This window comes from Leopardus geoffroyi, chromosome B2 (genome assembly GCF_018350155.1).
Source record: "Leopardus geoffroyi isolate Oge1 chromosome B2, O.geoffroyi_Oge1_pat1.0, whole genome shotgun sequence".
In the NCBI taxonomy this organism is placed as follows: Eukaryota; Metazoa; Chordata; class Mammalia; order Carnivora; family Felidae; genus Leopardus; species Leopardus geoffroyi.
The window spans coordinates 123,265,576-123,287,967 of NC_059332.1; the positions used below are offsets into that span (position 1 = coordinate 123,265,576).

Below are 22,392 nucleotides of genomic sequence, written 5' to 3' on the forward strand. Positions count from 1 at the left end.
TGGTCACACAAACAGTGTAAGAGTGTGTGGCTCAAAAACAAACACTCAGATCAATGGAAAAGAATAGAGAACCCAGAAATGGACCCACAAACGTATGGCCAACTAATCTTTGACAAAGCAGGAAAGAATATCCAATGGAATAAAGACAGTCTCTTCAGCAATGGTGCTGGGAAAACTGGTCAGTGACATGCAGAAAAATGAACCTGGACCACTTTCTTACACCATACACAAAAATAAACTCAAAATGGATGAAGGACCTAAATGTAAGACAGGAAGCCATCAAAATCCTCGAGGACAAGGCAGGCAAAAACCTCTTTGACCTTGGCCACAGCAACTTCTTACTCAACACATCTCCAGAGGCAAGGGAAACAAAAGCAAAAATGAACTATTGGGACCTCAGCAAAATAAAAAGCTTCTGCACAGCATAGGAAACAATCAGCAAAACTAAAAGGCAACCGACAGAATGGGAGAAGGTATTTGCAAATGACTTATCAGATAAAGGGTTAGTATCCAAAATCTATAAAGAACTTCTCAAACTCAACACCCAAAAAGCAAATAATCCAGGGAAGAAATGGGCAAAAGACGTGAATAGACACTTCTCCAAAGAAGACATCCAGATGGCCAACCGACACCTGAAGAAATACTCAACGTCACTCATCATCAGGGAAATACAAATCAAAACCACAAGGAGATACCACCTCACACCTGTCACAATGGTTAACATTAACAACTCAGGCAACAACAGATGTTGGTGAGGATGTGAAGAGGAGCTCTTATGCATTGTTGGTGGCAATGCAAGCTGGTGCCCTAGCCACTATGGAAAACAGTATGAAGGTTCCTCAAAAAACTAAAAATAGAACTACTCTAAGACCCAGCAATTGCACTACTAGGTGTATATCCAAGGGATATAGGTATGCTGTTTCGAAGGGGCACATGCACCCCGATGTTTACAGCAGCACTATTGACAATAGGCAAAGTATGGAAAGAACCCAAATGTCCATCAACAGATGAATGGATAAAGAAAATGTGGTATATATATATATATATATATATATATATATACACACACACACACATACAATGGAGTATACTTGGCAATCAAAAAAAAAAAATGAAATCTTGCCATTTGCAATTACATGGATGGAACTAGAGAGTATTATGCTAAGCAAACTTAGAGAAAGACAAATATCATATGACTTCACTCATATGAGGAATTTAAGATACAAAACCGATGAACCTAAGGGAAGGGAAGCAAAAATAATATCAAAACCGGGAGGGGGACAAAACAGAAGAGACTCATAAATATGGAGAACAAACTGAGGGTTGCTGAAGGGGTTATGGGAAGGGGGATGGGCTAAATGGGTAAGGGCATTAAGGAATCTACTCCTAAAATCACTGTTGCACCATATGCTAACTAACTTGAATGTAAATTAAAAAAATAAATAAATAATAAAAAAAAAAGAGTGAGTGGAAATCTGGTGTTTTGACTCTAAAGTACAACATTTTATCTTCTTCATAGAAGTATAGATTCACTGTAACTTTGAGAATGGCTAGTGTTTTTCGAAAGCCTCATTTCACATGACTTGTAGGTTTTAAAAAATATGCCAACATAAAATTCCTGGTGAAGGAGCTTGAGTTTGCCAGGGTGTGTTGAACAGCACTGAGTGTGTGGAAGGGGCTCTCTCTCTGGAGCAGAGCACGGACCTCGCCCGGGGCTTAGGGGAAGGAGCTTATTTCGCCTTTCACCTGGCCTTTTATCACAAAATTATTTCACTAGAGTCTGTACTTTAATTATTTTTCACAAAGGAAGTAAACTTTTTGGTTTTCTGTTCTGCTTGGCACACCGTTAATCATCTGTAACAGAAGATGGTAACACTTCGTGCTGACTTTTTCCTTTCTTCCAAAAGTTGGAACAAACTGCTAGTGCTTTTATGAGGCTCTTTATTTTAGCTATAAAACTGTATCCTCGATTTTGTTACCTTGTGTGTTTTATAAAGAGTAGGTGTGGCCCTACTGCAGACTAGGGACTGATGCATTAACTCGATAGATTGATTAGGTTGGCAGGTGCCCTTGCAGTGAACGAAACCGACAAAACTCCCTGCTGCCATCAAGCATATATCGCAGCGTGGGAACACAGTACACATTATTACATCAGACAATGATAAGTGCGAAGGTGAGGATAGGTCGGATAATTACAGAGAACAGTTTTTGTCTGGCGGGCGGGGGGGGGGGGTCACTCAAAACTCCTACAGTTATTCCATAGCAGCTTGATGTCGACAACAGGTTCTGTTCCCACAGCTGTGTGGGCTTTCATGAATGAGTGGAGCGGATGCCACGGAGTGTACAGAGACATTTTTCCTATTTTCTTACTGAGTAACCTGAGTTTCATTTGATTGACGCAATCTTATTTTATCACACTTGAATAATTCATTATGAAAATCAGTGCTTATTGTGTGTGCGACTATGTCTAATCCTAATACTTCAGTACTATACATAAATATGCTTTCCACACAGAAAGATAGGTCTCCAAAAAATAGTCATTAAGTAACAAAATGAATTGGAAAGTGAGTTAATGGAACAGAAAATGAGTTAATACACACATTAATAACACTGATATTTTTTTTTTCTAGGGAACTGGGCATTAAGTAAGGCATCTTATTTCTTTCAAGTACATAGAATCCTGCAAATTAGAGATAATTCTCATTGTGTAATAATGATACCAACACACTTATAGAATATAAATACCTTGTCTGAAGTCACAGAGCTATTAAGTGTCAAAGGTAAAAGGAAAAGTCAGATCTAGCTACAAAGATATATCTAATATGCCACTCTGACTCATTTTATAATCCTAAAATACCAACAGCAAATCATTTATACACACCACACTCCATCTCCTAATGGTTACTGGATACTGACACTATATATAACCTTTCTTTCCTAGATCAGATGTGTTTTTATGACAAAATTTACAAATATTACCTATGAAAATGAAGATACATAATATTTTGTAAGGACAAGTAATTTAGTGAGTAAAGCATCTTTATTGTTCTGAAAAATAAAATTTGATAAAACATCTACATCAAGAAACTTCTAGAGAAGCAAATAGGGGGATAAAAATAGCCCCAACAGGTACTATTAAGATTCCAATGCCTATAGTTTTGTCTGTAAAAGCCCATGTGAGTCACTGTTTACGTGTTGAGGAAATGAAAGCATTCTGGTGAAGAGAAATCCAAAAGGGAAATATAGGCAATATTTGATTTAAAAAAAAACAAAAAAAAAAACAAAAAAAAACCCCAAAGAAACCAAAAGGTAGGCAAGGGAAATAAGATTTTTCTTTTCAAGCAGGAAAAAACAGAACTTTCCAAATATACCCCTCTAAATAGAAAAACAACCATTTCTCCAAATTCTCCTGATCTGATCCAGATACAAATATTAAGAGCATTAAGAAATCATCAGGGGCGCCTGGCTGGCTGGCCGGCTGGCTCAGTTGGTAGAGTATGTGACTCTTGATCTCAGGGTCATGAATCCGAGGCCCCACGTTGGGGGTAGAGATTACTTAAAAACATGTCAAATGTTTAAAAAAAAAGAGAGAGAGAGAGAAATCATCAATAAATTACGTGCTAAAATTTTCTTTGGACGGCAGCACAAGTGTGTGTGCAGCTTGTGATGGCCCAGATCTGCACTTTAAGGAGACTCTAGGAAATGTCAGGGCTTTCATTTTGGGTTTTCCCAAAAGGAAAAAAAAAAAAAAAGTAGGAACATGGAAAAGGGAGAATAATGATAGTTTGCCCATAATGTTCACAGAAACTGTCCCATGGCTCCAGGACAACATAGACAGAAGTATATACCCATCATCTATAGAACATAAAAAACAAAGATCATCCTATTTAATAACAATTCCCACTCCTTCCTCTAAGAACATTAAAATCGGCACGTTTCTTCCCCCCCAAACAAAACATTTTCTACTGTGTATGGTTGCCTGTTTTAAGTGTTAAAAATCAGTGTAAAGATTGCCTGGCTCCTGAATTTCCTTACTGAATCCAAGAACTTACAGTCTGGCTTAGGGTCCCCCATCCTAAATTCCTTTCTGGAATAGGCTGCAACATGGCTGCATGTCTCCGTCTTCTTGCTTTGAGCTCCTCAGCCAGGCAAACACCACATCATCAGTGAAGGGCCCTTTTAATCATCCTAAGTATTCCGCCTCACACAGCTTGAGGTACACTTGGGGGTGGGGTGGGGGGGAGGGACAAGGGCAGTGAGACCCACAGCTCCACAGACACTGCTTTTACACAGTAACCTTGTTCACTGAACCAAGTAAAAAGTGAGAATGGCTTCTGTTCAAAAGAGCCAGTGAAGCTCAAATGGGTGTGGGCTGGGAGTCGGGGAGGCCCTTCCTGGTTAAGAAATGGTTGCTAAACATCAGTTCAAGCACAAGGATTCAAACTCAGCTGGGGCCCCAAACAGGATGTGCGTTAAGCACATAATTAAAAACTTAATTGCTTTCCCAAACCATCTAAGTGTTATTTATTATTTTCCCAGACTTTTCTGCCTTTTGGTCTCCTGATGTATCGAAAATGACATTTAAAACCCTGAAGATTATGGCTGATTTTGTTCCCATACCAAAGGCATCTGAAAAGGCGCTCACTTAGGGTCAGTCAGGCAGAGAGACCTCTGTTCTTCTCCCTTCCCTGAGAATAGGCATGGAGCTGATGAAAGGCCGCGTGAAATGAAGTTTTGCTTCTCTTCAGAAGTTTCCAATAGACTGACTCGCTTTAGCAAGTTTGGGAAATTCTGAAGGTCTTCACAGAGGAGGGGAACAGTCAATGAATATAAATGCTGAAGTTTTTGAAATTACTTTTAGATAAATTCTGGGGACCTATACTTCTCTCTCTTTTTTTTTTTTTTAAGAAAAAGCCAGTGATAAATTGCACTGTAAATATTGGACTCAAAATTTCTATCACAGTTTTACCTTAGACTTATCTTAAGAATGGCTTTTGTCTAAGGGCAAAGAGGGGAAACTGAGGAAAAAGGGTCCTGTCAAGTCCTTCCTGGGCCCTTATACGATTTAAACACATGTGCCATGGGGGCCAGAATACTTTGATTAAAATCAATGAACTAAATGAATTTGGGTGAGCAACTGGTCCCATTTGAAGAAGGAAATACAATTTCTAGAAGAAAATACAAGCTTTTAATCCTTCCTGAGTAGCAGGACTTGACCCACTAAAGAAACTGGACACAGAGGATTTCTAAGACGTTTGAGGGTCAGGCACCCACTGGACTTGGCAATCAACCTGTTTTAATGCCCCGAGAACTAGAAACTACTAAGAGCCAGTGCAATGTCAGTTGTAGTTCGGCACCACCCCAACATCTCCAAGGCTGCCTAAGTACCACCATTTCCCCCAACCAGATGCTTACATTTCCAAACACAGCCCGTATAGACAACACCTCTAGTGCAAAGTTTCTCAACCCTTGCACTACTGGTATTTTAGACAGGATAATCTTTGATGTGAGGGGCAGGGGAAGGGGAGGAAGCTTTGCAGGACACTACAGGATGGTTAGCAGCATTCTAGGACATACTGTATATGCTAACAGCACCACCACCACCACCACCCACACCCAGAGCGAAGATGATCAAAAAGCTTCTTCAGGGGCACCTGGGTGGCTCAGTCAGCTAAGCGTCCGACTTTGGCTCAGGTCATGATCTGCCGGTTCATGAGTTCAAGTCCCACATCGGGCTTTGTGCTGACAGCTGAGAGCCTGGAGCCTGCTTTGGATTCTGTCTCTCTCTCTCTCTCTATTTCTCTCTCTTTCCGCCTCCCCCATTCACACTGTTTCTCTTTCTCTCAAAAAATAAACATTAAAATAAATAGATAGATAGATAGATAGATAGATAGATAGATAGATAGAATGTCTTCAGGCTTGGCCAAATATCCCTGGAAGGGAGGGGAGATGGGGGCAAAATTACCCTTGGTTTAAAAAAAAAAAAAATCACAGCTCTAGTGGCTCCAAATCAATGGTGACCTTCCCCCTTGCTTCCCCTCCAAGCCCGGCTCCTGCAGGAGGGTGCTGGATAGCAGGCCATCTTCTTCTGCTATGTGTCTGTTTATGTCCCCCATGTCTTCCAACTGATGCACTGGTTTTTTTTTTGTTTTTCCAGTAGACCTTAATGCTGCAAGGGAGATAGGAGACAGACACAACAGGAAAGGTGGGTCCACGTCTGCTACACTGGGACTGGAAGCCACAGACCATGCCTCACAAACTTCTCTGTGGTCATGTTCGGTAGAATGGCTGGGGTATAAGTAATATTCAAAGACTGCCTGAATTTCTGAAGAAGTGGAAGAATTCTCCAATTCTGCCTAATCGGAGCAAAGAAATTCATGAGGAAGTAATAAGCACTAACCAAAGGACTGTATTGGCTTTAATTTCAGGAACTTTTGAGGCCTGTTATTAAAATATCAACTTTCCCATAATTCTACACCCATATATTCAGTAGGGCTCCATTAATATTAAGAGTGAGACCCTAATCACCTGACAGCTGATTTAAACAGAAGACAGGAACTGGGAATTTATCAAACAAAAAGTAATTCCCATTCACAAATTTAAAAAACCTATCATTCCCTCCCTCAGAACCTGTATTCATATTTCAGACTCAAATGTAACTAGCTTGGTGATCTGTTTCCCAGTTGATGGGAGATTAGAAGAACTTCTGAGGGAACAGGAAGTTGTCACGAGAGTCTCCTAACTGGCCTATGGATGGCCTTCCAAGCGTTGAGCCCACAAAACCAGTTGCTGACACAGCCGTGACACTAACATTTCTATAATGCAAATATGATCGTGTAACTTCTTTGAATGCCTCAGTTTCCCCAGGATAAACTCCAGCCCCCTTGGCACAAAAGACCAGCAGGTCTCCAGGACCTCACAGCTGTCTTTCTCACCACACTCCGGCAGCCCAGCCTGCTATGGGTCTACCTGGAAGCCTCCTCTCTGGCCTCACAGACGGCTGTGGTCGGTGGTGTTTCCCTGAACTTGGTTCTCCTCACATGATCAGTGTTGAACACGCTGCCGCCACTCCCTGAAAGAATCTTCTCCCCTCAGCTGGCTACTTTCCCTAAGCCTCTTCTATTTCTACTTTCCATCCAATTTCCTCAGAAATTCTCCACAGTGCCCATCCCTGCCATCACATCCATCCTTCCATACTGACCAGCTGTGTGCACAGCTGACATTGTTAGGAAAGAGTAGGGGTAACAGAAGAAAAGCCTGCCTTAGGAAGCGCAGATTCCTTCCCCCCATGCCACGGTAAATAAAAGCAACCGTTTAAACTCCTGATCTTTTGGGGCGCCTGGGTGCCTCCGTCAGGTATGTGTCCAACTTTGGCTTAGGTCACGATCTCGCGGTTCCTGAGTTCGAGCTCCACATCAAGCTCTGTGCTATCAGCTGTCTCCCTCTCTTTCTGCCCCTTTCCCACTTGCACGGTCTCTCTCAGAAATAAACATTAAAAAAAAAAAATTTGAACTCTTGATCTATTATACGTCAGACATTATTCTCAGGGCCTTTACCCATAGGAAGTAGCCAGATGAGGGGAGGAGAAGATTCTTCCAAAGAGTGGCACAGCATACACAACACACAGGAACTGGTCTAATCTCACAACAACCCTGTTATCATGTCAATTTTATAGGTGAGGACTCCGATTTCTACAAGGGAGTAACTTGTTGAACTAGAAGCCTAATCCCTACACCATGACCTCCTACAGCATCAGCACCCTAAGTAGGTGACTTCTCACTTCCGAGCAGCCAGGAGGCTAGGGTCGCCTGATGACGGGAAAGGGCTGGTACCACGAGGAGAGAAGACAGGCAGGGAAGACAGGAGGTGACATTGTGTGGAGACAGTGTGCCACTCTTCCCTTAGGAACAAGAGTTTGGAACTCAATGGTGGCGCATTCATCCACAAAAACAGCTGAATGCTAACAAGGGAGGAAAGAGAATAAAGGGTTTTATGGGACAAGTGGCTCAAGGAGACATCTGTGCCCCAGCATGTGGAGCAGGGGGCACCGTCAATGACATCTCATCTCAAACTGTAACTGCACGGTAACTACCTTAGAAAGAGGCCCATTTCTAACCCCACACATCACTGTTCTTATTTTCTCAAAATTAAGGCCTCAGCGTACCCGTTCATTTTTGGTTTCATTTTTAATACATAGCAAAACAGTACCAGTGCAGGATACTGGCAGGTAAATGAAGGCAGAAATGACAGTTTATAATTCAGATTTAAGGGAATGGAAATCACTTTTAAAATATAATAATTTCCGGGGCGCCTGGGTGGCACAGTCGGTTGAGCGTCCGACTTCAGCCAGGTCACGATCTCGCGGTCCGTGAGTTCGAGCCCCGCGTCGGGCTCTGGGCGATGGCTCAGAGCCTGGAGCCTGTTTCCAATTCTGTGTCTCCCTCTCTCTCTGCCCCTCCCCCGTTCATGCTCTCTCTCTGTCCCAAAAATAAATAAACGTTGAAAAAAAAAATTTTAAATATAATAATTTCCAAAAACTAATAAATACATAAATCCTAAAACATTAAAGGGAAATTAATATTTATTTATTTATATTACATAATAATCCTCAGTATAAAATATGGTAAATATTTTGTAATGGCACAGGTGGTGAATTACCAACTTGACCATAGAACAGTTTGCCATGACTCTGAGGAATCCGGCCTCTTCCCTTTTGTCAACTCCCTCAATTCCTGTTCATTGACTACCTGCGTCCCTCAGAGGCTTCCTAAAATTGCTCTGTAGAAGAGATGATGGTTGGTTCACTAGCTCTTTGCTCCTATCTGCGTCCCCACTATCACCCTTAACGCCTCAGAGCACCTTGCCCTGACAAGGTGAGGACACCCTCATCAAATGTGCTATTTACTCACCCTGCTTCCTCTTTGTTTTTCTTATTTTTCCTCAACTTTGGCTACTAACAGGAAAAACAACAACAACAACAACAGTTCTTATAAAACAACAGTTCTTATGTTAATAAGATGTTAAGCTGCATCTGCTTTTTTTTTTTAAACAAAGCTTTATTCCACAGAAAACTGTGATCCAGCATTGTTTTGCACTCCTTAGAAAACATCAGAGGGGTGTGTGTGTGTGCATGTAATAACAAGTATATGAATGAATATATAAATGTATAGACGAAAATCTAGTGGTTCTATCAATAGTTTGAAGAACATGGACAGGCTAAGTCCTTAGACCAGAAAAGCATTTAGTATGTAAAGAGTATTCTCATTATTTGTAAGAATTTAAAATCTTTTCCTGAATATCTGCAAATATTTTACATTAAAAAAATCACATATACTAGATTTGATTATCACAATTATCAAAATGGCGCAGTTTATTTATTTATTTATTTATTTATTTATTTATTTATTTATTTATTTTTAATTTTTTTTTTTAAGTTTATTTATTTTTGAGACAGAGAGAGACAGAGCATGAACGGGGGAGGAGCAGAGAGAGAAAGAGGGAGACACAGAATCGGAAGCAGGCTCCAGGCTCTGGGCCATCAGCCCAGAGCCCGACGCGGGGCTCGAACTCACGGACCGTGAGATCGTGACCTGAGCTGAAGTCGGACGCTTAACCGACTGAGCCACCCAGGCGCCCCGTAAATGGCGCAGTTTAAAAACTCAGGGTGTTTGGTCAAATTTGGTGTTTAATATAAAATGTTTGGACCGTGGCTATTGCTATTTTAGAAGGCAAATAGTAAGAAACAGATTTTGTTTATGGAAAAGTAAAAGCAGAGATTCAATTTATAAAGGAACTTAAGTTTCGCTGAAATTTTTAAAAGCTAAAAACCATCCCGATTTGGTACGCGTAATTAATTAAAAGACCCAGTTCGTTTAGACTGTCTGCCATACACTGATTTTGATCATGATGGGTCTTACTTGAAGACTTCTGAACTGCTTCAAATCCCATGGCAACTTGCTCCTAACCACAATGTCAGTTGAGGAACATTGCAATATGTCACTTTCTCCAGACACCACCCCCCCATCTTACTCTTAATTGTTGATTTTTTCCATTTCTTCTGTGTTCAAAGAGTAGTGAGTGTAGCTTTGGGAGGTAATTTGTTGATTTCAACATTTATAACGCACCTAGCACTCTGTTTTACTTTCCTTCCCAAAAGTTATCTTAACTCCACTCTCTTTTTCCTTTAGACAGTCCCCAGAGGATGCTGGGAAAAGGAAGAAGCTGCTTTTTAGCTTCCACTTTGTAGTGCCCTGGAGAGTGACAGAAGGTGCACAAGCTGGTTATCGGAGCAGGTCAGTCAGTTCTGTAAAAAGTGGATTCCATGCAACAATGTTTTATTTTCCTTTTCTTTTTTTTTTTAATATGAAACTTATTGTCAAACTGGTTCCCATACAACACCCAGTGCTCATCCCAACAGGTGCCCTCCTCAATGCCCATCATCTACTTTCCCTTCCCTCCCACCCCCCATCAACCCTCAGTTTATTCTCAGTTTTTAAAAGTCTCATGGTTTGCCTCCTTCCCTCTCTGTAACTTTTTTCCCCCTTCCCCTCCCCCATGGTCTTCTGTTAAGTTTCTCAGGATCCACATAAGAGTGAAAACATATGGTATCTGTCTTTCTCTGTGTGACTTATTTCACTTACCATAACATTCTCCAGTTCCATCCACGTTGCTACAAAAGGCCATATTTCATTCTTTCTCATTGCCAAGTAGTATCCCATTGTATGTATAAACCACATCTTCTTTATCCATTCATCAGTTGATGGACATTTAGGCTCTTTCCATAATTTGGCTATTGTTGAAAGTGCTGGTATGAACATTGGGGTACAAGTGCCCCTATGCATCAGCACTCCTGTATCCCTTGGGTAAATTCCTAGCAGTGCTATTGCTGGGTCATAGCATAGATCGATTTTTAATTTTTTGAGGAACCTCCACACTGTTTTCCAGAGTGGCTGCACCAGTTTACATTCCCACCAACAGTGCAAGAGGGTTCCTGTTTCTCCACACCCTCTCCAGCATCTATAGTCTCCCAAGAATGTGTTCTTGAAAATTGCACAACATGTTTGTCTGTTTCTTAAAATCCACATTTACATAACCCTGGAGTCCTGTATGCTGACCTCAAATTGCAGAAGTAATTTTCCTTTCTGTTCTATGCTTCACAGGAATGGCCAAAACTCTATGTTTTACCAAACTAATAAGAGATAGTTTTATCTTACATTGATACCTTTTCATCATACCAGTAATGAAACCCTCTCAACCTTCTTCCTGTCCCACTACAGACATGTCCCAGGCTATAACCAGCTTTTCTGTGGCACCTGCAAGGAGGCACAGTAGTTTAGGGGTAATTACACGGAAGTCACTTAAATTTTTTATGCTTGTAACAACAGTTCTTACTAAACATTTTGGCAAAGTCAAGTTGCCCAGTCTGGATCACTGGGGCTATAAAGCTGCTAGAAAGGGTCAATTGCTTCTTTCAAGGAAAAGAATTTCTGCTGAGCTATCTCTCCACATGTTTTTTATGACTTCTCAAAGCTTTAAATGTCCACTTCCACATGAGGGATTTGTAACCAAGTATTAGAGGAGCTCTCCATCTTTTGTTGTAAATTTCTGGGAGAGCCTGACAGCTGGGGTCCTGAGTTAGAGCAGAAGATAAAGTTAAAAAACTTGACCTAGTTTCAAAAGGGACATTAACTATTTCTTCAACCCAAAACCAATGTAATATTTTCAGGTATTTGCCTTCAGAACTTGGGCCTGAAACGTCTCAGTAGTTTCAGGGAACTAAAATTGTCTGTGTATGTAAGAAACTCTTGTACAAAACGTCTTACATCTTTCACTTAAAAAAAACAAGTAAACATCATCTGATGGGGCGCCTGGGTGGCTCAGGTGGTTGAGTGTCTACCTTTGGCTCAGGTCATGATCTCACGGTTCATGAGTTCAAGCCCTACATCAGGCTCACTGCTGTCAGAACAGAGCCCGCTTTGGATCCTCTGCCCCCCACTCTCTCTGCCCCTCCCCCACTTGTTTCTCTCTCTCTCTCTCAAAAATAAAAACATTAAAAAAACACAATTTGAGGGGCGCCTGGGTGGCTCAGTTGGTTGATGCCTCTTGATTTAGGCTCAGGTCATGATCTCATAGTTCATGGGATTGAGCCCCGTGTTGGGCTGTGTACTGACAGTGCAGAGCCTGTGGGATTCTCTCTCTCCCTCTCTCTCTGCCCCTCCCTGCCCTGTGTGCATTCTCTCTCTCTCTCTCTCTCAAAATAAACATTAAAATATATATTAAAAACCCCCACAATTTGAGGTTTCCTTTTTTATATATCCCGGCCCATGATCATTCAGCCTTTTCTCTCCCACCCACTAGCCCCAGACATTATACTGTCCTCAGTGAGTAGCACCAGTAATGCCGTAATGAAGTTGGGGGACGGAGAGAAGTGAAAATGTCAAATGTATATTCAAAATACAAATTTTTACCTTATAACCTACTTTATATGCATGACCAGACTATAAGAGGCTTATGACCCTGTGGCAAGTGACCAGGAAATAAGAGCATTCAAATAGTGTAGGGTTTTCTCCTATTAAATAGAGTCGGGCTTAGCAGCCTATCTGACATATTGGGCAAGCAGCCTTGGCTCAACCAGCCTCACCATTCTGTCTCCATCTTCAGCGTCCAGACCGGTCTCACCACTGCCAGTCTTCCCCTTTCAATTCCTTGGCTCTGTCAGATTAGTTGCCTGAAAAATCAGTTCTAGTTGCTCATCGTTTCCCTGCTTAAACACCTTAGTTGCCAGATTAAGGCCACTGCGAGGTATTTCTATCTACTTTTCAAGAACCACTTCCCAACACTCCCCCAGATGGCCCGTTTTTACAGAATGACTGCATGTGTTACTTCTTTAACATGCCCTCATGATTTCCTTCCCTCTCCTTTTCTTTCCTTGCTTTTACTTTTGCTCTTCTTTCTATGGGGTTTCTCTCTTCAATCATCCGTCAGATCTTCTAAATACTTCAAGAGCCAATGCCAATGTCTTCGTCCTCCATAAAGTCTACCCTGATTTTCCCACTCAGAAGTGCTTGTCTTTTCTCTAAGCCACAAACACGCTGATGACACTCCTCTGACACTGTTACCAAAGGAGGGGAGTTACCAGACTCATCTGTCTACCCTGTGAAAGGCTCTGGGCATAGCTGAAGCTCAAGAAGCATACCACATTGCAATGACCTGGCCTCCAGTATTTGGGTCATTTTTAGCAATGCTGGGGCAAGGGTATAGATTTCAAAAGATAATAAATTAGGCAATAAATAGTAACTAATAAATTAGACAACAGAACATACAAAAGCTGCAATCCCAAAATTCAGACATAACCACTGTAAATATTTTAGTGTCTGTTCCTATAGATTTTTTTGAAGTATGTGTGTTTATGTGTAGAATACAAAAAAAAAAATGGGATCTTCATATCATATTTTGGAACATGTTTTATGTTCTGGACCTATTTCCTCATCAGCTATGTTTCTAAAACACCCTTATTAATGGTTGCACAATACTGAACTGTAGGAAAACACCATGATTTATGTAGTATATTTACATTGTTTCCAATTTTCCAATGTTATAAACAAGGCTGCCCACAGAGTTACACAAATATTATCAACGTATATAGGACACATGCCTAGAGTGGAACTTCTGCATCTTTGGTTGGAAACAGAGAGAGCCCCTTTCACTGCAACTTCAGAGACAGTAGCAATTTATTCACTAGACCATTCATTTACCAAGTGCCTGCTGTGTGCCAAGCATTCTTCAAGACTCTTCCATCCAGTGGATGTAGATACATGGTACAGGAAAGAATAGATTGATAAATAAGATCCACCTTATGCAAAAAATACTGGGGGTGGGATAGGAGATGTTAGGTAGTGGGGGGGGGAGGGGTCAGAAAAGGCCTTCCTGAGGAAGTAGGAGGCAGGTCCAGTCATTCCAAAAGCCAAGAAAACAGTGTTTCAGACAGAGATGGAGGGATTAGTATAAAGGTGCAAAGGTCCTGAGGCCAGAGTGAGCAATGAGTATGAAGAGAATGAAAAGAAAGTCAACTGGGTGACACCATGGTAAGAAAGAAGAAAAGCAGGTACTGTTGCTGGTAATAAGGATTTTACATTAAAATCAATGAAAAGCCATTGGGAGAGAAAAGTTTTAAGCAGAGGAGTGCCAGGATGTGATCCATAATTTTAAAAGGTCACTCTGGCTGCTGTGTAAAGCCTGGCTGGGGTTGGGGGGGGGGGGGGTGCTGTGGCACATACGGAAGGGCCAGTGCAGAAGCAGCCACTGAAGTTATAATGTGGGGACAGCAAATGTTTTTTTGGACCAGGAATGGTAGTGCAGGAGGACATAGAAGGCAGATGGGATATACTTTGAAGGTAGTACCAACAGCGCTTACTGATAGATTAGATGTGGGGGAGACAGAAAGGCAGAACCAGGCATTGGGTGGAACATTTATTGAGACAGACCTGATGGAGGACCAAACAGGTTTGAGGAAAAGAATGAACACTTCCTGTTTGGAAGATGTAACGCCAGGTGAAATTTGTATCAACGTGGTAAGTAGAGGTGTGATTTGTTTCTCTGGATTTTACACAATTTAAACTATTCTACATATATTGCTTTCCATATAACATTTTGTTCTAAAATTTTAGTAATGACTTCTATGTCAAAAAAAAAAAAAACCCTGCAGATATTTCAAACATGCTTAGTTATTTTCATCTTGCACATTCAAGTTATTCCAATTCCTCGCCACACTTTTATACATAAATTGTAGATTAGATTTTAAGAGGAATCATTAAGTCAAAGATAAGAACAGCTTTTGGTCTGTTTGTTTGTTTGTTTGTTTGTCTGTAGAGAGAATGAGAGCATGCATGAGCAGGGGACGGGGGCAGAGGGAGAGAGAAAGAATCTTAAACAGGCTCCACACTCAGTACTGAGCCCAACACAGGGCTGGATCCCACGATCCAGGGATCATGACCCCAAACTGAAATCAAGAATTGGATGTCAACCAACTGAGCCACCCAGATGCCCCAAAGGTACGAACAGTTCTAAGGCTTTGATGCTAAGCATCAATTTGAGCATCAAAATAAGTAGAGAAAAGCATTAAAATCCATAGAATTAAATATCCCTGAATTCACAATGATATAAACAATTAAGAAAGAAAGAAAATCTCCTTACAGTAAAAGCCAACTAATAAATGTAGATGGAACAATGAATTAGAAAGTCACTATTTGCGGGGTGCCTGTGTGGCTCAGTCGGTTAACTGTCCTACTCTTGATTTCGGCTCAGGTCACCATGATCCTGGGGTTGTGGGATTGGGCCCTGCATCGGGCTCTGTGCTGAACATGGAGCCTGCTTAAGATTCTCTCTCTCTCTCTCTCTCTCTCTCTCCCTCTCTCTCTCTCTCCCTGTCCCTCCCTCCCTCCCTCTACTGCTCATATTCTCTCCCTTTCTCTCTCTAAAAAGAAAAGAAAAAGAAAAAGGAAGTCACTATTTGGCAACTAACATTTTTTTTCTTAATTTATTTTTGAAGGAGAGAGAGAGACAGAGCATGAGTGGGGGAGGAGCAGAGAGAGAGGGAGACACAGAATCCGAAGCAGGCTCCAGGCTCTGAGCTGTCAGCACAGAGCCCGACACGGGGCTCGAACTCCCAAACTGCGAGATCGTGACCTGAGCCGAAGTCGGACACTCAACCGACTTGAGCTACCCAGGCACCCCTTGGCAACTAACATATTAACGGATGAGAATCACTGATACTGAAACTAACGAGTGAATATATGAGGAAGAACAGAATATTTACATAGTCCCGGAGGATACTTGATTATCTAACAAAAATTAGTAACTTCACAGTGGAGAAACCTGGCAGACATCACCTTGACAGAGTGACAGAGGATAATATCATTAGGATTGGGACAAACCGAAATGTGCCTCCTAAAATGATACACTGAGGGCAAAAAGTCACTTCTGTGGCATTCCTGTCCGAAGTATATAACCTCAATTTAATCATGAGGAAACACATCAGACAACTGTACCCAAACTGAGAGGTGTCTTACAAAGTAACTCAATACTTCAAAAACGTCAACATCATGAACTACAAAGGCAGGCTCTGAGGAAGTATTAAAAAATAAAAAGACACAACAGCTAAATGCAGTGCATGATTTTGGACTGTCTTTTGCTATAAAGGACATCACCGGGCTGAATGGTGCAATGTGAATAAGGTCTGTAGATTAGACAATGGTATTGCATTAATTGTTATAATTTCTTAATTTTGATAAATGTAATATAGTAATTTAAAAGACTGGGAGGGAAAGAAAAATAAATCTCCCGAAATGTTAACATTTGGGGAATCTGGATGAAGGGAACATGGGAATTGTTTGTAATTTCTTGTAACTTTTCAGCTTTTCTGTAGGTTAGACACTATATGGAATAAAAAATAAAATAAAATAAACCAAGGTCACTGAATCCCTATTCATTATTGATATTTTATTTTATTATTATTATTTTTTTCAACGTTTATTTATTTTTGGGACAGAGAGAGACAGAGCATGAACGGGGGAGGGGCAGAGAGGGAGGGAGACACAGAATCGGAAACAGGCTCCAGGCTCTGAGCCATCAGCCCAGAGCCCGACGCGGGGCTCGAACTCACGGACCGCGAGATCGTGACCTGGCTGAAGTCGGACGCTTAACCGACTGCGCCACCCAGGCGCCCCTCATTATTGGTATTTTAAAAAATGACTTTTGACTTTGTAACTTTTCCCTGATGATTAATGATGTTGAACATCTTTTCATGTGTCTACTGGCCATTTGTAGGTCTTCTTTGGAAAAATGTCTGTAAACAGGTCCTCTATTTTTTAATTAGATTGTTTATTTATTTTGGTTTTTTGGTTGCAGAGGTTTAAATTTATTTTTGATATTAACCCCTTGTTGGATATGTTGTTTGCAAACATCTTCTTCCGTTCCCTAGGTTGCCTTTTCATTCTGTTGATGGCTTCCATCACAGAAATCCTGTATTATCCACATATTCCACTACTGAGTTATTTATTCAAAGAAAATGAAAACACTAATTTGAGAAGATATATGCACCCCTATGTTTACTGCAGCATTATTTACAAGACCCAAGATACAGAGCAACCTAAGTGTCCACCCACAAATGAATGGATAAAGAAGATGTTTTATATGTGTGTATATATATATGTATACATATACATATATATATACACACACAAAATGGAATATTATCTAGCCTTAAAAAAGAATGACATCTTGCCATCTGTGACAACATAGAGGGACCTCAAAGGTATTATGCTACGTGAGATAAGTCAAAGACCAGTAGCATATGATTTCACTTATATGTGGAATTTAAAAAAACAAACAAAAAACAAAAATAGGCCCATAAATACAGAGAACAAACTGGTGGTTGCTGAGGGAGGGGCTGGGGGCTGGGCAAAATGGGTAAAGGGAGTGGGAGGTACAGACTTCCGGTCATGGAATAAATCACAGGGACGAAAGGTACCACAGAGGGAATACAGTCAATGGTATTGTGACAGTGCTGTGTGGTGACAGATGATATCCACATTGCAGTGAACATAGCATAACATAACAGAGTTGTCAAAACTAAAGGAACATTGCAGGTCAACTATACTTCAATAAAATAATAAAATCGGTCAAAAGTAAATATGAAAGCTGAGCAAAGAGCAACTTGAGAGGGAAAGTAGTTGGCCCTGGGTGGCAAAGGGAAATAGAATCTATCAATCTGGAGCAGAGGAGATGCTGAGGAAGTTCAGGGAATTTCAGGGAGCAATCTCCCCACACCATGCGTCAACTGACTGGAGATTCTTATTCTCAGCTCAAGCTAAACCTTGAAAGATCCATCCTTGGTAGGTCAGCACTGCTCTCCCAGGACCAGGATGAACCTCATACTTGGAAGCTCAAACCATATTAAAAAATCTGGTACTGGCACTGTCGTTGAACACAAAACCAAAAAGAAACAGGTTCACACTTTCCCCCTTAAGGTAAACTAATAACTAGATATCATCGTGTTAAAGAGTAAAACATTCCAATTTCGAATGGAATCAAAGCTTCTTTAGTTGGACCCTAGAATAACTTACCTAATGTCATGATGGTCTGAGTCATTTTTAACTGAAGAAAAGAATCTCATTTCTCTCTCCCCACTTCCCTTCTCTTCCCCAAGAGTCATATGCATTTATTTAATCCTTCTTATCTAAAGTATCAAAGTTTAGACCAAATTCCTCTGCTTCCTTTACCAATACCGGGCACAAAGAAACATGTTTTGTGTACTTGAACAGGGATATTTGTATACCTATAAATACTGAGAAATAAAGAAACTTAACCACATTAAATGCTTCTCAAGCTGTGAATCATAATGATAATCTTTATTTAAAAGCTTACACCATGGCTCAGGATTTATTGAGACTGTGCTCTGAGTTATGCTTTCCAAAAAGAGGTGTTCTGATAGTGAACACATTGGGAAAATGGGAGGAACTTGTCTCCTGTTGTGAGGAACTACAACACACAAAATTATGTTTAATGTTTTGAGGAATCCTATAGTACAGCAAGTAAAATTTGGGAGTAAGAGTCTCCCAAACTTACTTGACAAAAGGACTTTTGTGTGTGTGGCAGTATTAATTAATCTGCAACACACTTTACAAATGTCTATAGTATATTTATGTTATATTACAGAATTCTCTTTAAAAGACACTTAAATGCTATTGTTTCAACAGGATACTTCTCATAAAATGAAAACAATGTAGCAGTAAATTCTCTCTGTAGGTCCAATGTACTGGGATAAGCAGACTGAACGGAAATGTAGTAGAAATCAAATTTAGAGGTCACCTGATTGCCTTAAGAGAAGGTAACTAAATTTGATGACTTAATGATCAATCCTACTACAGTTTTTTTTTTAATTCGCTAAAATATGAGTCCATAATGCATTTTTACAGAGGGCAAAAATAGATATGAAACTCCATTAGTAGGCTCCACAAGTCTGTTGCAGATGAACATATTTTCCACTCCCTAGAACCTTGTGAAACACCAAGTACATCTAATGGACCAATTAGAGTGATAAACCCTCACAGCCCGCTCCCTGCAATGTCTAAACAAACCGTTCTAAGAACAAGGCCAGCTGATTGCAAATGGAAACTCTCTAATTCCCAGATATAGGAAAAAAGGGGGCAGCTATCGCTTGGTTCACTAGTCAATGGGTAATGGTCAGAAGTATGCAAATGTCCAGATGTCTCTTTGGGGGGAGGGAAAATCTGGGGGGGGGGGGAGAAAAAAGAAAAAAAAATTACATTCAAATCCTTCATGAGGTACTGTATTAGGAGACGAGCAAAATCATGAACACCAGAAAAGAGGCTCCTTCCTAGACTCACAAGAACAGGACGGAGGTCGCCATACACAACACGGAGCTGCCTTCCTGGAACGGAAGCATCGTTAGAGAGTGCAAGTCCCCTGGATAGCCCTCTAGGTCTCTAAATAATTTGAGTGTTCTTACTTTGCTTTTTTCACATTAAATCCTCTGTACATAATTTCACTAATAGCAACCATATGGGAAGCATCTGTAGCTCTTCTCAATTCTAATTTTCGTGGGCAGAAGAAACACTGACAAAAATAGCCCCACAGTCTGTCAGGGCCACTGCAGACTGACCTAGTTAGATGCAGCAGGCTGAATGCATCTGAACTGGCTTAATCCTGCCCCAGCTTTGAGGCTGCTGTGTGCCCCAGAGCTCAAGCCTTAGGACTGACCAGGTCTTCACAGTTTGTGTTTATGCTTGATGGGTCACACTTGGGTCTCTGAAACCATATTAGCGTGGCTCTTACTGAACCACCTACGGGCACTCCCAAATCAACTCTCTGAAATAGATTACCAAAATCGCTGTTCCCAAAACAACAAAAATCGAAACAACAAAAATCCGTGACAGTATTAAATTGTAAATGCTAAAAGGAGAAGATCTCTAAAATGTGATTAAGGCATCCTTTATTTATAAAAAGAAGATAAACACCCACACAGAAAAATGTCACAATAAACATGCAATTCACAGAAGAATGCTAACAAGCAGATAAGAAATGTTTAACATCACCAGTAATCAAACAAATGCAAATTAAGACGACAAACCATCATTTCTTTGCCCATAAAGTTGACAGAAATTCGAAACAAGAGCATATAATTGTTCTAGAAGAATGTTTCTAACACTAAGTGGCAAGATAACAGGCCGTAAAGCCACATAGGCAATGATAGAAGTGTGTGCGTGTGCGTGCACACACGTGCACACACAGCACACACGTTTACAAAGGCCAGAATAATCGATACCAAAATGTTAATGTAGCTATGTGCAGATGGTGAGATCACAGATGAATTAAAAACAACTTTAATCCTTCTCTGTTTAAGTGTCTCACAATATTTATTACTTTTCTTACCAGAAAAATGTACATTACATTTAAAATATTTAGGCCATAACTAGTAAGAGATGCCTGGAGACTATTCTGTTCATGATTTTCTGTGCTCCAGTTGTCAGTGATAGCAGAAAAGATGTTTCAGGTTGGACCACTGATACAGGCCCTCACTCCATATGCTAACGTGGACTGTCAAAGTCTGGTGAGCAGGCCGATTTATTCTGGGAGCAGACCTCCCCCTCAAAAAACATCTCAAAAAAGGCAAGTCTTATGGGAAAAGGGCAGCTCACACTTTATTTACTTTCACATTAAGTTCATATTGAGCTAATTATAACATATCTCACCAAAGGCAAAGTTCTATAACTGATTTCATTTTCAAAATCTCTTTTTAAAGTTTCCAGTAGCTGCTATGTAACATTCCTGTACAAGATTTTCCATTCCTGAAGAAACCCATATGCTAAGTATTAACATCTCACACTTTTAGCCACTCTTTCAAGTTTGAAGACGGCAGTGACACTATTTTGGCAGTCTTTTCAGAAAGGTTTTTTTCTTTTTTTGCATTGCCAAATGTAGCAGAAACAAATAATGATTCTACATTTATTTCATGGATAGGATGTGCTTAAAAAAAAAGATTATCCATAACATGAAATGCTACTTGCTTTTAAAACAGAAAACAGGGGCGCCCGGGTGGCTCGGTCAGTTTAATTTCCTACTCATGATTTCAGCTCAGGTCATAATCCCGGGGTCATGGGGTGGAGCCCTGCATTGGGCTCTGCACTGAGTGTGAAGACTGCTTAAAATTCTCTCTCTCCCTCTGCCCCTCTCCCCTGCTTGTGCGCGTGTGCTCTCTTAAATAAATGAATAAATAAATAAATAAAATAGAAAATATCTTTTCCAGCCAAACCACAAATATTTATTGGTTCTTGCTATGTGCCATGCTAGGCATGTCTGAATTAAGTTCTCACATACTATGAGAAAGAATACATTATAGGAAACACATGCATTACAGAGTTAGGAATTTTTAAATTTTAGTCATGACCATCCCCCCCAGAGACCATGCTTACCTTCAAAACCCTCTCTTTTTGCAATTTGTTTTTCAGAATTTATATTTCAATAGGACCAGAGCCTCAAGTAGGTACTAATTTCCCTCATCAACATCAGAAATGGTTCCAAATTATGGCCATTTCTCTACCTTCCAAGGGTAAACTGTATTTTTTCATGAAATCTGATCCCTCCATTCATGGCAAGGAGGTAATCAATCCCTATTGTATTGAGAGGTTAAGAAATTGTATAAATTCACTTATATCCTGAAAAGCAACTTATAAATCTTCAACTAGAGAAAGGTATGTTTAAGTTGCTATTAATCAGAAAATACCTGATTAACAGTTGCTCCTTCATCCCCAACAATAATGATTCCATCCCTTTCTTTTCCATTCTGGCTTAAGCCTATAACCTCACTTTACCTCTTCATGCTATTCATTTTATTTGGCAACAGTATATGCTGGAGTCCTGCGTCATTACAGTGCTCTCTAACATCGGATTTCTTACCCTGGTGATTCTGCAGGCAGACCCCCATGGCGTTCTGTGTTTCCACCATGGATAAATGTAAATGCTTTAGGATAACCAACTTAAAAAACTGCCAGCACGCTGGGAATACAAAGGCAGACCAGGAGTGGTGAAGGCATCCCAGTGGAACTTCCTGAGCACCCTATGATTTTAAGATGAGGAAAATTATAATCAAAGGGTATGGTGGGTACGGGGAAGGAAGAATCATCTGCAAAGGCAAGAAAAACTTAAAACACAAACAGAAGACTGTAAAGAATTTAAAGGATTCTTTTAAAGAGCTATATATACTAGGATAAAGAAGCTGATCTGTGATTAAAGCACTTGGTAGTATTTAGCCATACGTGAAATCTCAGGAATTTCACATTTCAGAAGAACAGCATTTATTTTTTTTTAAGTTTT

General features: G+C 40.5%; 1 protein-coding gene across 13 annotated transcripts in view; it reads right to left on the minus strand.

Annotated features, from left to right (window-relative positions):
* The window catches only part of MAP7 (microtubule associated protein 7), a 178,470-nt gene that overhangs the window by 101,811 nt on the left and 54,267 nt on the right, over window positions 1-22,392 (minus strand). The window contains exon 1 of one of the 13 annotated variants that reach the window (XM_045499759.1): window positions 4,053-4,209. The exons of the other annotated variants lie outside the window; for them this stretch is intronic. Coding sequence (XP_045355715.1) covers window positions 4,053-4,074 — 22 coding nt within the window. The 5' untranslated portion in view covers window positions 4,075-4,209. Of the gene's footprint in view, window positions 1-4,052; window positions 4,210-22,392 lie in introns of those variants that run through there. 13 annotated transcript variants of the gene reach the window in all.